Here is a 15,762-nt window from a genome sequence, read left to right on the forward strand (position 1 = left end):
TCCTAAATTGTGCATTCTCAATAGGAATGGTATCATCTTCAAGGGGGGCAAAATCAGTTCTTGGGGGGCATGGGGCTAGGTGAAAAAAATCTTACTCGTTTTATATATCAAGCTCAGATATACACACAGTCTACAAAGAAATATGCAATATACCTGTGGCATTAAAATGTCATGGGTGGGGGCAATTAGGGGAAACATGTCTTAAAAACTCCTCAAAGAGGAGATAGTGAAAACAAGATGGGATAATCCTGTGTTAAATAAACCATTTGCCCTGAGCTCTTTGGCTCAGAGAGCAACCAGAGGAACACCGGCTAAGATCCAATGCTAGCACTCTGCTGAGCACTTGCATGAATTACTTCATTTAATCCATTCAACAACCTGTAAGGCAGGGAGTATTAGGTCCACTTAACTGATTAAAAGTAAAATGACTTGTTAAGGCTACAGAGCCAAAGAGCCAAAGCCTCAGGGTTAGAACTCTGGGATCCTGGGGCTGGGCTCTCAGCCACACGTTAGGAGAATCACCTCGAGTGTTAAGCCCAACATGGCACAGGGAAGCAACTCTACAAATGTCAGTTCCTCTTGTTAATGAAAATAAATCAGGTTTCCATGAACGGACCAAACGGCAGTGCTGTTCCATATGTGACAGTATAACAACCCAAACGGATAAAAACATTAGTTACAAGATGCTGGTTTTGAATGCTCCAACTCCGTGCTGACCTCAATGGAAAGCAGAGACTACTTGATACGACTCTTGGCAGAGGGCTAGAGGGTGGGGGGTGGGGGGGAGGTGGGGAAAAGGTGGTCTGGGTATTGGGAATTTTAGCAGAAGAGAAATCCTCCTTGGCAAGAGGCCGCCTGGAACCTGAGTATGGACTCCAGATCAGCCTGCCCCTGGCTTTCCTCTTTCTTCTGTTCATTTGATCCAGACCCTAAGCCAGTGCAACCCAGAAGAATTCAGCTGTAGCAAAACTTCTCCATTGGTACACAGCTGTTGGAGCATCATGAGCAGAAGCCGACGTGGCTGCATGGAACCCAGCCTTGGAAGAAGACCCGAGTTCAGGTCCTTCCTTTGTCATCATCATGACTGTAGGCAAGTTTTTAAGGGCTCTGGACCTCAGTTTCATCTTCTCTACCATTCCTTCCAGCTCTGAAGTCCTCTGAGGTCTATAATCGGCCAAGTGCCTCTCTCGGTGCTGGGTCCATAAATCCCATAAACTGCTGTTATGTAATTACTGCTGATCAGTTTGATTAGACTTGCTGATTACTAAGGCCTTCTGGTTCCATTTTCTGGACTGACATCACCAGGTGGAGAAGCATCCATGACTGATATATGTGGGGTGAGATAAAGCAAAAGCTGGGATTCTAAGAAAGGGTAGGAGTAGGGAGATAAACAGTGTGATAGTGCTAAGTGATTTTCCATTAGTACAGATGGTCGGGACTGGATGAACACATTCCCCTAGTGCAGTATGTTGGATAATATTTCACCCCATCCCTTCAAAAAGACACCCATAATGGCAGAAACGGGCTTGAACTGCTAACGAAAGTTTACAAAGAATCTAAGGGTCAATGGCAAAGAAACTCTGTCAGGCTGCCTACTCCTTAAGAAAGCCAGATGTGGCAAAAAAAAGAAGGGATTTGCTCTAAGAATTTTTGTTACTCATATGTATAAAGCAGGAATCCTATTGATGTTGCCCAAGGAGGGCTATAATAAACTATGAAATGATGCAAAAACATTGCTTATAATTGATATGTTGGGCTTATATGCCCCAACTCAACTGTTACAGTCTTAGAGGGTCCAGACGATTTTACACGTCTCTGGAAGGAGGGAGGATGGAAGAGAGGAAAAGGAGATCCTAGCCCAGGTCTTCAGCAAGGAGAGAAGCCCACTACAGGAGGAACCCAAGCAGAGCCAAGGTATGGCGTGTTCCATGAGCCAACTGCTACATACACACTTTTATTCTTCATAAACTACAAGCAAAAAGCAATCTTATTCCTGAATTATAACCTAGTTTGTTCTCCCAAGAGCACATTTCAAACAAATTCCTCTATTCCTCTGTGGCAGAATGCAAAGTCCCATCCAACAAGACCACAGTTTGGAAGGCACCATATCTGCATCCTATGACACCAGCATAACCAGAGGTGGCCCGAGACCTCAGTATTGACATCACCTTGTCACCTGCAAACCTCTTCCTCGTCAGTGTCCCCAAAGGTGAGCACCTTCCATCCCTGTGGATGTGCATGCTGAGTTAGATTACTGATGGGTTCCTGGTATCAGGTAATGCATAACAACAGCAATGTGGCAAATGTGTGCGTGGGCAGATTCTCAGACCCAGACAGAGAGGTCCCAACCATGGACTCATCTGATCCTTCTAGAGCTTTAGGGAAATGCCACCATAGTTCCCAAAGCATTCCCTCACACATTTTCTCCCGGGATTCTTACATCAATCCCATGCAGAAGGCATCTGCAGATGGTGGGACTAGTGAGGTGTCCGAACCACATGGCTAATGCAATTCTCCTAACAGCTCACCCAATGCACTTCTCACAAACCCACAGCTGTCTTGGGCCACCCCAGACCAGAGCCACATGGCACCGTGTCTACAAAGGGTTTTTAATCAATCCACACTGGAAGACCTTTCCCTTGCTTCTTTTTACATTGCTCAATTTTAAAGAGATGTAACAAATTCTCTTTTCATTCTGTCAAAACTTCAAGACCCAGACAAAAAAAGAGAGAGCAGGACGTTGATTCTTTGGAAAATACCATAGGATCCCCGTTGACCTATGAAACTTTCAAACATAGATGGAATTATTTTTCATGAATACAAACTTGAACGGGGGAGCTTCCTAATAACACAAGAATAATAATGGAGTATCCAAGTTAATTGCATGTAGCCTTCGGTTCTCCAAGCAGGAGAGGAAGGCTGGTCATCAACTGGACAAACAGTAGGACCTTCATCTTCCCTCCAGTCTCGTAAATCTCCTTTGGAGGAATCTCCTTAACACAACACAGGAGGCTCAACAGTGCATGCCCTTTCTGCCTACCTGGTTCCTCATTTGCATACTATTACTGCATTTGCTAGACTACTCAAATTTAGTTGTTTCAAGTGTCTCCCTCCATAGGAGAATTACGGCTCATCTGCCTCAACAGCCTGGCACACAGCTTGGCACCTGACTCAGCGTGTGCAGCTTTGACACGAATGACGTTGGCCCACTAAGCTATACCTCTGTACTGTCTGTTGGCATTACCTGGACAAAAGCCCAAGGTGGACAGGAACCTCAGGTACGTTCTATACAGAATCCATGAACCAAAAAAGCCTGTCCAGCTCGGCCAATGGTTCTCAGGCCTGGCTTCATATTGGAATCACTTAAGGACGATGCCTGGACCCCCACGGACCAACGGCATCAATTTCTGGGGTGGGGCCTGTCATCTGTTTTCCTATATGTGCCCTGTGCTGTTTGTGTGCATTTAGTCTTTTTTTTTAAAGTACTTTTAACTTTTTGATTTTTTTTTTAAACTTAAAGTTAAGAGTACTATAATACCCATATACATTCTCTTCACTGTGATCTTCCGACTGTTAATATTTTTGCCACAAGTGCCTCCTTCTCTCTCTTCTGTGGGTATGTGGTATGTGCACATTTACATGTTTGCATGGTCTGTATGCATGCCCCACATTGCAAAGTAAGTCGTAGGTATCATGACACTTGACCACTAAAGATTACACCACATGGCTCGTAAAAAATAGAACATTCGCCTACGTAGCCACAATGCAATGGCCACACTCAAGAAATTAAATTTTGACATAATGATGTTATCTAATATGGAGTCCACGTTCAAATTTTCTTCACCTTCCCTATAATAATATCCTTTATTGTTATTTATTTTTTTCAATCTGGGATCCAATCAAGAATCATGAAAGTCACTTGTGTTTTTTCCAGCTTTACTGAGACATAACTGACATATAACATCGTGTAAGTTTAAGATGTACCATGTCATGATTTGATACATACATATATAATGAAATGACTACCACATAAGGTTCAGAAACATATCCAGCACCTCACACAGTTACCTCTGTGTGTGTATGTGTGTGTGATGAGGACTCTTAAGATCTACTCTCTGAGCAACTCTCAAATATACAACACAGTATTGTTGACTATAGTCTCCATGCTGTGCAGTAGATCCCCAGAACGTGTTCATCTTATAACTGGAAGTTTGTACCTTTTGACCATCTTCACCCAATTCCCCCCAGGCCCCAGCCACTGGCAACCACCCATCTGATCTCTGTTCCTAAGTTCAGTTTTTTAAGATCCCACATATAAGTGAGACCATACAGTATTCGTATTTCTCTGTCTGACTTAGTTTTCTTAACATAGTAGCCTCAAGGTTCATCTGTGTCCATGTCATTGCAAATGGCATGATCTCCTTCTTTTTCATGGCTGGACGGCATTCCATTGTGTGTATATACTACATTTCCTTTACCCATTCATGCATCCGTGGACATTTAGACTGTTTCCTTGTCTTGACTGCTAAACATTTTGCTGCAATTGGGGTTCACATGTTATCAAAGGTAAGATAGTGCTTACATTTCCTTCAGACAAATCCCCAGAAGTGGAATTGCTGAATCATCTCATAGTTCTATGTTGAATTTTTAAAGGAACTTCCATACTGTTTTATGTACTGTGATAACTGTATACCAATTAAATTCCCACCAACAGTGCACAAGAGTTCCTTTTTCTTCATATCCTCGCCAACACTTGCTATTTCATGGTTTTCTGATCATAGCCATTCTATCACCTCTCTGGGGTTTTCATTTGCATTTCACTGATGGTGAGCAGGTGTTGAGCACCTTTTCACATACACATTGGCCCTCTGTGTATCTTCTCGTCTCTTCAGGTCCTGTGCCCATTTTTTAACAGGATCATTTGCTTTCTTGCTGTTGAGTTGTAGGAGTTCCTTATATATTTTGGATATTAAGCCCTTATCAAATATAGGATTTGCAAATATTTTCTCCCATTCTGCAGGATGCCTTTCCATTCTGTTGACTGCTTCTTTTCTGGGCAGAAGCATTTTAGCTTGATGTGGTCCCACTTGTTTCTGTGCATGCACTGCATTTGGCTGTCATATCTCTTTGAGCTCCTTTAACTGAGACAGTTTCCTTATTTGTTCTTCTGACAGGGACCCTTTGGAAGAGACTGTGTCAGACATCTTGCAGGATTTCCCACAATGTGAATTTGTTTATTATTTCTTCATGATTGTATTCAGGTCATTTTAGGCACGACTGCAGGTATGTTGCTCATTTCCACTGAATTATTTAAGAGGAGGGTAGGGTGCATTCTATTAATTATGCACAAGTTCAATGACTGGTTCAAGAAATGTCTGCCAGATTTTCCTTAACGTCCCTTCTTGCCTAGGTGATTCACATGTATATCAAAGTTTGAAACATCTTACTGTTACTCCATGTGTACAAAGCCGGCAGACCAGCCGATCTGCTTTCCCCTGGGGATTTTTTTTCAAAGTAAGCTCTACGCCAAACATGGGGCTCAAACTCAGGACCCTGAGATCAAGAGTCTCATGTTCTACTGACTGGGCCAGCCAGGCTCCTCTCCCCTGGGGACTTTTCAGAAAAGCAGCTGTACAAAGCGCCTGACCCAGGAAGGTAGAGTTTCAGTCTCTGCTACCTTTCTTCTGCATCGTCTGCCATTGGGGACAACAGTGACATGATGAAGACAGTGACAGAGGTGGGACACTCCTGCGGGGTCCCAGCTCTACCACTTAGGTAGCTCCAAGCATCTGGACAAATCACATAACTTTTCAGAATCTGTTTTCAGTTGTAAAGGAGAGAAAATGTACCCTCCCTTCCAGCACCGACAGCCACCTGCGTGAGCCTGGCTCCTGGACAGTGAGATACCGGGCACCTGGGGTCACAGACCCTCTCAGCGCTCCGCCTCACTGGGGTCCAGACACCTGCGACTGTGGGCGCTTGCAATCAACCCCTTCCTTGACTTTTTCATCTGATTCCAGTGGTTTGCAAGCATCATAAAAAACAAAAGCCAGGAATAAGGCAAGGAGTTCAGAAAAGGAAAAGAAAATAAAACAAGGTTATTAGAGAGGGGAGAGGGGCATGGATTTGATGAGAGGGGCAAGAGGAAGGCAGATTAAAATAGGATTGAGAGGAGAAGCAAGAAGGAAACAATATTTACTGACTATCCTCAGTGTGTTGGGGGAGGTCACTGAGAGGACGTGACCGCAGGGTGACCCTCGAGTTGGACCTCACCACCTCCCCCGTTCTTGGACCGTGCGCTCCCTCCTCCACCGTTCCCACAGTGGGAGCTGTTCCAAAGATGCAGCCTTGAGAGTAAGGTGCTGCTGACACCGTCTGTATTGGGTATGTGACCAAATCCCATTAAGGACTCTCTGAAAACCTTTAAGATTCTGGAGAGTGGGTGGGAAGCCCTGCTCATCTTTCAGTGTCCAAGACAAGCCTCACATATAAGTCCCCTTGCTTAGGAAACCTGCCACTTAGGGATCTGGAGTGGCCCTCCTCTTACTTCCCTCTCCCCTTGCCCTCTGTCTGCAGAGGGGGCCAGTTTCGGATTTAACCTGGGGAACGCCCAAGGTTGCAAACCAACATAAGGCAATGTTTAGGTGTTGTATATCATCACCTCAATTAAATTTCACAAGAACCCCGGGAGGTAGGCCTGACTATCTCCATATCAGAAATAAAGAAACTGAGGGGCGCCTGGGTGGCTCAGTTGGTTAAGCGACTGCCTTCGGCTCAGGTCATGATCCTGGAGTCCCGGGATCGAGTCCCGCATCGGGCTCCCTGCTCAGTGAGGAGCCTGCTTCTCCCTCTGACCCTCCCCCCTCTCATGTACTCTCTCTCATTCTCGCTCTCTCAAATAAATAAATAAATCTTAAAAAAAAAAAAAGAAATAAAGAAACTGAAATCCAGGAAAGTGAGCAAATTACTCCAGGTCACACAGCCAGAAAAGAGCAGATTGGATTAAACCTGGGTCTTACTCCAAAGACCACGCTCTTACAGCTGAATAAAGATTGTCACAATGATACCGCACCTCACACCTGTCAGGAGGGCTATTATCAAAAAAAAAAAAAGACAAAAACGGAAACAAAATCAAAACCAAGAGAAACAGTGTTGGTGAGGATGGGGAGAAACTGCAAACCTTGCACGCCGTGGACGGGAATGCAAAATGGTGGAAACATTGGAATGGGGGAAACAATGGAAAACAATATGGAGGTTCCTCAAAAATTAAAAATAGAGCTACCATATGATGCAGCCATCTCACCTTTGAATATGTATCCAAAAGAATTGAAACTGGGATCTCAGAGATATTAGCACTTCCAGGTTCACTGAAATACTATTCATAATAGCCAAGATGTACAAATGAGCTACATGTCCATCAACAGATGAATGGAGAAAGAACATGGAATACTGATCAGCCTCTAAAAAAAGGGACTGTAGATCTTCCAGTCAATAGGCTAAGACCACCAGCCAAGCCCTTACATTCCAGAACAGCTGCTGGGTCCTTGTGCCCCACCTCTCAGCCTTGCCTGCCACCTCCCCCAACCTGGTCCCCAGGGGCCAGCCCACCTCTGAATGCAAACGGGAGGTATTTCCTGTGATCATGTCCTCTTGGTCCGTCAACAGGTGAGTGAGTGATGGCTGCAGGGAGGTGGTGAGAGGAGCAGAAGGTTTGTGCAGAGAGTCCATCCAACAATAGCACCAAGAAGAAGCCAGCATCTCTCTGCTGACAGGCTAAGGAAGGGGAGTCCCGGGACAATGTCAGAGCACCACAGTGGTATGTGCTTTTAAGGAGACCCCTATTCAGAATCAACTAATGAATATTCAGTGCCTGGTGTTGGGCTAATTTCATTCATACACTTGAAACCTGAACACCACCCTGTGACAGGGGCCAATCCCAACCTCCGGGCCATGCAAAATCACAGAGACCTCAGGTGGTCCAGATGGGAGCTCCAAATCCAGCACTTTCTCCACAACAGCAGGATCCTTTTCAGGCTCAGGAAGCAGAGAAGGGATCAGGCTCACTGGGGTCAAAGCATGGTCTCCCACCCTGTCCCCTCCTCCCCTTAGTCCATTTTAAGACTTCTGCCAGCTATTCTTTTCACTAAAATCCTATAATGCTGACTGTACCTACTTGTGGTGGTAACATTAAAACCATTCACAGCAAAGTCTCAGTGAGTCTGAGAGTATTCTTTCACTCACCCAGTCAATCAGTGCTTATCCAGTAACCACCACGGACCCCACAGCCTGCCAGAAACAGAACGCCAAAGAACACCATGGCCCTATTCCCAAGTAGCTCTTGGTTCAATGGCAGAGATGAGCAAGCAGATCAATCTAATGTAATGTGCAAAATCCTACAGCTAGGGACATTGCAGAGGAGGGCAATTCTAGCTCAACCTGGGGAGGGGGTGGCAGGGTCAGAGAAAAGCTTCCCAGAGGAAGCCACATCAGAGCTGGGCCAAGGTGAAAGTGAGTAGCCAGGAAAAAATAGGGATGAGCATTTAAGGCAAAGGGAGCAGGGTTAGGTAGGGTGGGGGTCTTTGGTCTCCACATTTGCTGTATTCTACCTTCAGGACAGGAGCGGTGGGGGGAATGGGAATCGCATCTCATGGGTCCGATTCATTAAAAAGATAAAATAAAAGTATGCACTAGATTGTGAGCCCACGGTCAGCCCAATTTCCCGGCCCCCTTATGCCATTAGCTACAGCCCAGAACAGGATAACGGACGCTTCGAAGCACGAATTACAGTGCCTTGCAAAATCCTGAATCATCAATGAAAAGTTCAATTTGTTCACTTGACTGCACTTCCTGCTAAGCTGGAGAGGGGATGCACAGTGTATCCACTGACTGGGTATGCTTCAGTATTAGGAGCTCACACCCAGCCCAGCATGCTTTCCTGTATAATTCCCAATGAGTCAGAACCTGCAATCCCACCACCGCCTTAGCCCACTCCGCATTTCCCGAACACCGTGCTTCCCTGGGTTCCGACTAGCCCCTGTTTTGTTTCCAAACCCCATTTCTAGCCATTAACAGCTGTGAGCTAGCAAGTGAAGGCGGAGGCGTTCTTACGAGCCCTGTGTTATCAATGGGCAAGGGGCACCCAGTGATGCCCAGTGAAATACTCAGAGCCCTGCAACTGTTGGCAGAGGGTCAGAACTGGGATCCAGCTCAGAAACACAGTTTAACCACTGCATTCAGATGTGAGCAGCCAGAACAGCAGCTGTGTGATCTTGGACAAGGGGTTTCATTGAAGTTTTCTTACTCTCATCTCTAATATGTAGACAGTAATTCCCACCTCATAAAATCCTGGAGAGAGTTCAATGAAATAAATGATTTGCATGTCTGAAAGCATCTGGCTAGGTCTTCACCTCTTCCTTATGCCACACTCTCAGATTTTCCTGGTCCTCTCTGGGAAACAAGGCTACAGGTTTGGGCGTTCTCAAACCTGCTTCTGCGTGATGGAATAATTCGAAAGAAGGATAAAATCGAGGCTCCGTCAACAACAGGCCTTAGCTATCCCTCCCCCAGGGGTAAGGCAGGCAGGGCAGGGGTGTTGTCTGGGAATGGCGGGAGGTGAAGAAAGAGGGACCCCACAAACTTCAGTGAAACCCCAGGTTTGGAAGTCAGCCAATAAATAGTGAATGCCATTTACATGCAAAAGGACATGTTGAGTCTCTTTATGTATGGGTGCACTCAGATCCGAGCTTTTTTTTACTATCACATTCCAGTTTCAATTTAACTAATCACTTAATTTAACTGAACCCCCTTCAGTTCAGTTGAACTAAACACAGTGCTAGAAACAGAGATGAATATATTTTTCATCCCTTTTTACCACCTGAAGAAAGCAAATGGAAGAGTAACCCTTGCTAGGCCTTCTCTCCAGCCACGAACACCTGCAAATTCAGGAGGAAGTGGATGCCAGAGGCTGGACCATCAGGAATCCATGTTCCTGGCTGGATGCCCCCTCCTTCCTGCCAGTTCCTCAGCTTCAGGGAGGCACCCTTTCCAGGCTTCTGCAACCTCTCAGAAGAAACCTGTTGCCAAGTCTGAGGTCCTGGGCAGACGCCCCCACCTGGTGGCCAAACCTGGAAAAGCCATTGCAACCAAAGATGATTGGCAGGTAGCAACTCCAAGGCTCCCTGAACTCCCTGGGACCACAACAGTCGTGGTCAGTTGGAGGAGAACACAGAGGAATATCCACTACTAAAGGCACAAGAAGGGCCAAAGTTATGGCCAATTCCCCGCCCAAACCCTGATAACGTACAGCTTCCCAAGAAGCAGCCATCAGAATGACTAAGCCACAGACAGGAGGCAAGGGGCAACTGGAGATGCCCTGCCGGCCCTGGGGTGTAGGCTGACAGCTCTGATTTTGTCTCCTAGGTGAGAAGTCACCACTACCATCCTCCCCCCCACTCCCTCAAGTGCAAGAAGATTTCCTGTCCCGAGTGTCAGTGCAGAACGCAGTTCCGTCTTCCTTCCCTGGCAATGCATGTTCATCCTGACTAGCAAGGAGATGCTTTCTAGGGGAAGGGTGCCTGGGGTCAAACCTCCAGCCCAAGCCCCATCACATGGCCCGCACCCTTGTCCAGCCAAAGTGAGAGAAGGGGACAGCAGTTGATGTTGAGGGGATATCAGGACCAAATCATGGAGGTACCTCAGCCAAAATAAGCCCTGGACCTGATCCCCTGGCACTGTTAAGCCCCAGCTCCTCTGTCTAGGCTGGAGCCTGAGATATTCTCATTCTCTTATATTCTCTCTCCTGCTCATTAACTTCCATAAAAATAATCCAAAGATGCACATTTTGACCAGTCCAAGCCCCCAACTAGGGCAACACCAGGTTCTATATCAGGACGGAGCCCTAAGAAGGGTAGCACAAGCAAGCAACTGATACCCGCGCTCATGCGCGCGCTCGTGCACATACGCGCGCGCGCCGGCGCGCGCGCACACACACACACACACACACACACACACACACACACACCACACTATGGGCAGTGTACCACTCCCATCCCTAACTCCAGGATGCATCATCTAAACTCAGTAGCGATCCCAGGAGAAGGCACCCACCCCAAGCAGAAACACAGAGCGTATGGGAGGGATCCGCTTTATCCTGTTCATCCTCCACGTTAATTGGAAAAACCACATCATTCTTTTAAGCTTCAATACCAACATCCGGAGAAGGTGCCATAAATGCGCACCCGCGCGCGCACAAACACGCCAATCCAATCTCCAAATTAGCTGGGGAACCACGCTTGGATCTTTGAAGCCCTGGTGTCCAACACCCAGAGAGTGGCTCACAGACACACGGACACACACAGCGGAGAAACACGGAGGACAGACTGGTCTCCTCCTCAGCCCACCGGCGCCCCTGGGCTTTAAGGCCCCACAGCCGTCCCGGCTCCAGCCCCCACCCCGAGCCCCAACCTGCGCCGCCAAGCGGCTGGGTACTCACACGAGCGCGTGGTAGAGCAGCGCCCAGCCCCGCGGTCTCTCGAGGGCGTCGTAGATCAAAGTTTGGATGCGCCGGTACTTGGCGTTGTTCCTCTTCACAGGGCGGCTCAGGGGGGTCTTGGCCAGGAGCCCGATGCCCTGCGGGGTCCTCCGCAGCCCCTCGTCGCGGCCGCCGCCCTCCAGCAGCAGAGTCCCGTCTTTGTCAGCTCCGGCCCCGAGCGCCAAGGTGACTTGCTCCACGTCGCCCGGCGCCAGCCCCACTTTCCGCTCCTCGTCGCCGGCCACCGCCGCGTCCCCTCCGGCCGGGTTAGCGGCCCCGCCGCCGCCGCCCCCGTCGCCGCCGCCGCCAGCCGCCCCCGCCGCCCTGCGCGCCTTGAGCCCCATCTGCCTCGCCCCCGCCGGCCGCTTCGCCTTCTCCGCTGCTGCTCCGGGAAGAAGGGGCGCTCGGGGTGCGTGGATGGGGCGGCGGCGGCGGCTGCAAGCCCGGGAACTCCAATGCCATGATCCGCGCGCCGCTCCCCACCCCCCCCAAAAGCAAGCAAAGGCGGGCCCCCCGGGGGGCAGGGGAGGCCGGGCAGCGGGAAGGGGTCACATCCCGCGCGGGTCAGCCGCGGGACCCCGAGGGGCGCGGGCCGGGGACTGCGGGGAGCGGGCGAGGGCGCGCGAGGCTGGCGCGGAGGCGCTAGGGCGCGCGGCGGCGGGAGCCTGGCACCGGGGCTCCGGGGCGGCGGCGGCGGCGGCGGCACCCGGGCCGGCGAGCCCGAGACAGCATCGCAGTTTATTTACAAGCCTGGTGCCAACCGCCCGCCCGCCCGCCCGCAAGCCACACGCGCCGCCGCCGCCTCCGCCCTCCTCCGCTCTCCCCCCCCACCCCGCGCCCCTCCCCGCCCGCTCCAGCCTCAGCCCCGCAGCAGCCGCGGCGAGCCAGCGCGCGGCGGGCCGAGCGCACGCCGCCGCCCCGCTCCCTCGCCGGGGTGGGGCCCCATTGTCCCGCCCCGTCGCGGCGGGAAGCCCCCGCAGCGCCCCGCCCCCCTCGCCGCCCCCCACCCCCGCGCGCCTCGCGGGTGGTCTGCTCTGAGGCCGCCAAGCGGGGCTGCCCTCGCCCCGGGCTGGGCGTGGGGACAAAGGGGGGGAAGGCGGGGAGGGACTGAGGCGGGGTTGGGGGGATTCTTCTGTCGACCTTCGGCATTGGCCTGACCGCTGCAGCTTTATGTTCTCTGGTCACCTCCCAACCCTGCTTCTTGGCTTTGGAAGTAAAATCCAAGTTGCTGGGTTGGCCAAGGCCCAGCGCGCCATGAGCCCACACACTCTGGGTGGCTCCCTGTTTGGTTTCTGGTTCATGGTGGATGGTGAAGCCCTCACCTCCCTTGGCCCTTGGCCCTTGGCCCTTGCCGGCTCAGGCGAACAGAGGGTTGAAGAAAGAGAAAGAACTCACAGAATTGGCTTGGCTCTTAACCTGGTCTCTAGCAAGTCATTCCCTCTCTTGCCTGAGTCTCTGTTCATTCATTCAATTACTAAACCTCAAGTGAGTGAGCTTCTACTGAGAGGGGCAGTGTTTTCGGACCTGGGCATACAAGATCCCTGCACTCATAAAGCTTGTATTCTGGAAAGATGGAAGACAGTAATGGAAAACAAACAAATAGTGTAATTGCCAAGATTGGTGGATGCTTTGAGGAAACAAAATAGCTAGAAAATGTGCTTGAAGTGGGGAATTTCTTTACATTGGCTGGTCCCGGAAGGCCTCTTTGTGGAGGTGACATTTTGGGGTGAGACCTAAGTGACAAGCTGGGGCAACTATGTAAATGTCAGGAAGAGCATTCCAGGCAGCAGAACAGCAAGCTCAAATGTGAAGTATGGCTTGAACGCACTGAGTCAGGGGAGGGCAGAAGAAGGGGAGGCCGCTGTTAGGTAGGGACTAGATCACATTAAATCACTGGCAGAGGGCGGTGAGGGTCCCCTGCACTTTGAACCTCTCAGCTCCCTCCCACATGGCCACCACCATTACAGAGATCCTGCTGTCCCCTGGTACCTGGAGCCTCCTTCACTTCCCGCTCTCTCCAGGCTTGTCTTGGGCAGAGGGGAGGGTCTACGAGCAAGGCCAAGTCAAGGATCCATCCCTAGTGTGTGAGAGCCACCAGAAGGCCTGCAAAGGAATGCCAGCTCTGTATTGCCTGAAGGAGTTGGCCAAGGAGAATGAGAGAAGGGGAGGAGACGGAGGAGAGGGGAGGTGGGATGGGGGAGGGGAAAGGTATGGAGAGAAAGAAGCGGGAGGTGAGAGGGGGTGGGGAGGAGAGAAGGAAGTGTGAGTGTGGGAATGGGGAGGAAGGAGGAGTATCTGTATGAATGAATGCCAGAGGGGAGAACCTCAGAAATCTCAACCAATAAGGATAGTTTTGAGAAAGGAGTTAAACTGTACCCAGGCTGAAATCATTAAACAGTGTTGTATAGGCACAAAAATAAACCGCTTAAAGCTACAGAATAGTTTGTCCAGAAAGTGACTCTAATATGGGAACTTAATATAGAATAAGAGCCACAACCTGACTGAGAGAGATTATTCATCGGTCAGGGGGCTGTGGGTTTCACTTTGTGAACATTGCATGAACTGGTTTATGGACATGTGACTGCACGCACAGTAGGACCCCCACAGATGTTCATGAAGAGAATGATGCTCAGCAGTGAGTTAGTTGGAGGCTGGTAAGTAACCGGTCAGTGCAAACACTGGAAACGAGAAAGAGTGCAGAGAAAGGGACTAGCCTAGGTGAGAGAAGCTCCAAATGGAAGCTGCAACTCCCCCCCCCCCACCAAGCATGCTTCTGAACATCTGTTCACCCTCCACCCCCAGCACACCAGCGCAGGTTCCTGAGCTTTCCATCGCATTCCTATCCTAACTGACTAAGGAACAATTCCATCCTTCTTGTTTGAGTCCCTTTTCTAAAGTCGCCCTCAATCCCTTCCTGTTTTATTTATTGGTTACCTTTATCACTGCCTAAAATGATCCAAGCTGCGTTTTGTTTACTACTATCTCACTAAGCAAGAGCAGGGTCTCAGGGTTCTATCCCTGAAGCCTAGAAGGATGCTTGCTGTTTAGTAGGCTCTCAATACCTATTCATGAATGAATGACTAATAAGTGAAGGCAGAATGTAAAGCCCCAGAACAATGCTTGGCTCACAATGAAATATTGGCTGTATGTTTGCATATGGGATTTGGGGTTTTGTCTTTTACCATTGTGAAAATCTTTATTCTTCAAAGTCTTAGTACCCATTGCAACTCAAGTAACATGGTGACAAAAAAACAAAACAAAACAAAAACATTTTGACAGAATTTAAAATAAAAAGACTCACCAGATAAGCATCAAAGGAGACTAGTCGAGGACCCCATAGAAAGAAGACATCATTACTGGGTAATTAATCAAAAGTTCAGATTTTCAGAATAACAGTTTGGATCCTCCAGCACGTGAGGAGACTTCTATTTTGATGAGAGCTGCAGACTATCAAATATTAATGTTTTAAGATCAAGTGTAGGGGCTATGTTCATGCCTCCCATAAAACGTGAGGTAAAGTCAATATAAATCAACCCTCTGATCCAGTTAAATCCAATGATAGGGAAACTGCCATGTAGTTTGGAAATTGATTTGCTTAATGGTTTTATAATCCAATGCAGAGTGTTGTTCAGATAGGAGGCTTGGAAATGTCACGAAAAACGGGAGGCATTCTCAGTGCCATTTGGGGGACTGTGTAATCTTAACACTCCGTAGCACAGATTCCGGCTAACGGAAATCAAATGTCCTATATTCCATTGAAAGGAATCTTCTTTGAGGCTTAAAGTCCCCAAGAACCTCAGGTACCAACAGGGTGTTGGTACCATGACAGAGTTCAGGAACACAGTATCCATCAGGGCCAGACTGGGGGCCCTGGTACAAACAACAGGGCATTCCACTGCTGGTTTCCATTCCAGCTCTGCACAACCTCAGTGTGAGACCTTGAAAACCCAACCAATTCCTAGTCTTCAGATTTGCCACCTGACGCCCCTCCCCTATGCCTTTGATTTGTTTCCCCCTTTCACTGGTCTTCATCTCCGATGAACTCCTTCTCTCCTGCAGGTGGGGAGCCTTCCTGGGAATGAGTAAGGAGAGAGAAGCCAAAAGACTTTCTCTGAGCCTGAGTTCTTTTCTCTGTACATCCTGCTTCCCCGGGGGTGTAAGCCTCCAGGGATGAGATGAACAGAAACGTGCTTGCCGAGAGATGATGCTCCAGGGACGATTTCCGTAATCAA

The 15,762-nt window shown here is 49.1% G+C and overlaps 1 protein-coding gene across 1 annotated transcript in view; it reads right to left on the reverse strand.

Annotated features, from left to right (window-relative positions):
• KCNQ3 (potassium voltage-gated channel subfamily Q member 3) overlaps positions 1-11,889 on the reverse strand; it is a 279,172-nt gene extending 267,283 nt beyond the window's left edge. The window contains exon 1 of the mRNA XM_081816561.1: positions 11,492-11,889. Within this exon, the coding sequence (XP_081672687.1) occupies positions 11,492-11,874 (383 nt within the window). The 5' untranslated portion in view covers positions 11,875-11,889. The remainder of the gene's footprint in view (positions 1-11,491) is intronic.
• Positions 11,890-15,762: the final 3,873 nt, after the last annotated feature.

The sequence above is a fragment of the Leptonychotes weddellii genome, chromosome 4 (genome assembly GCF_054177405.1).
Source record: "Leptonychotes weddellii isolate Sample4059 chromosome 4, ASM5417740v2, whole genome shotgun sequence".
NCBI classification, from domain to species: Eukaryota; Metazoa; Chordata; class Mammalia; order Carnivora; family Phocidae; genus Leptonychotes; species Leptonychotes weddellii.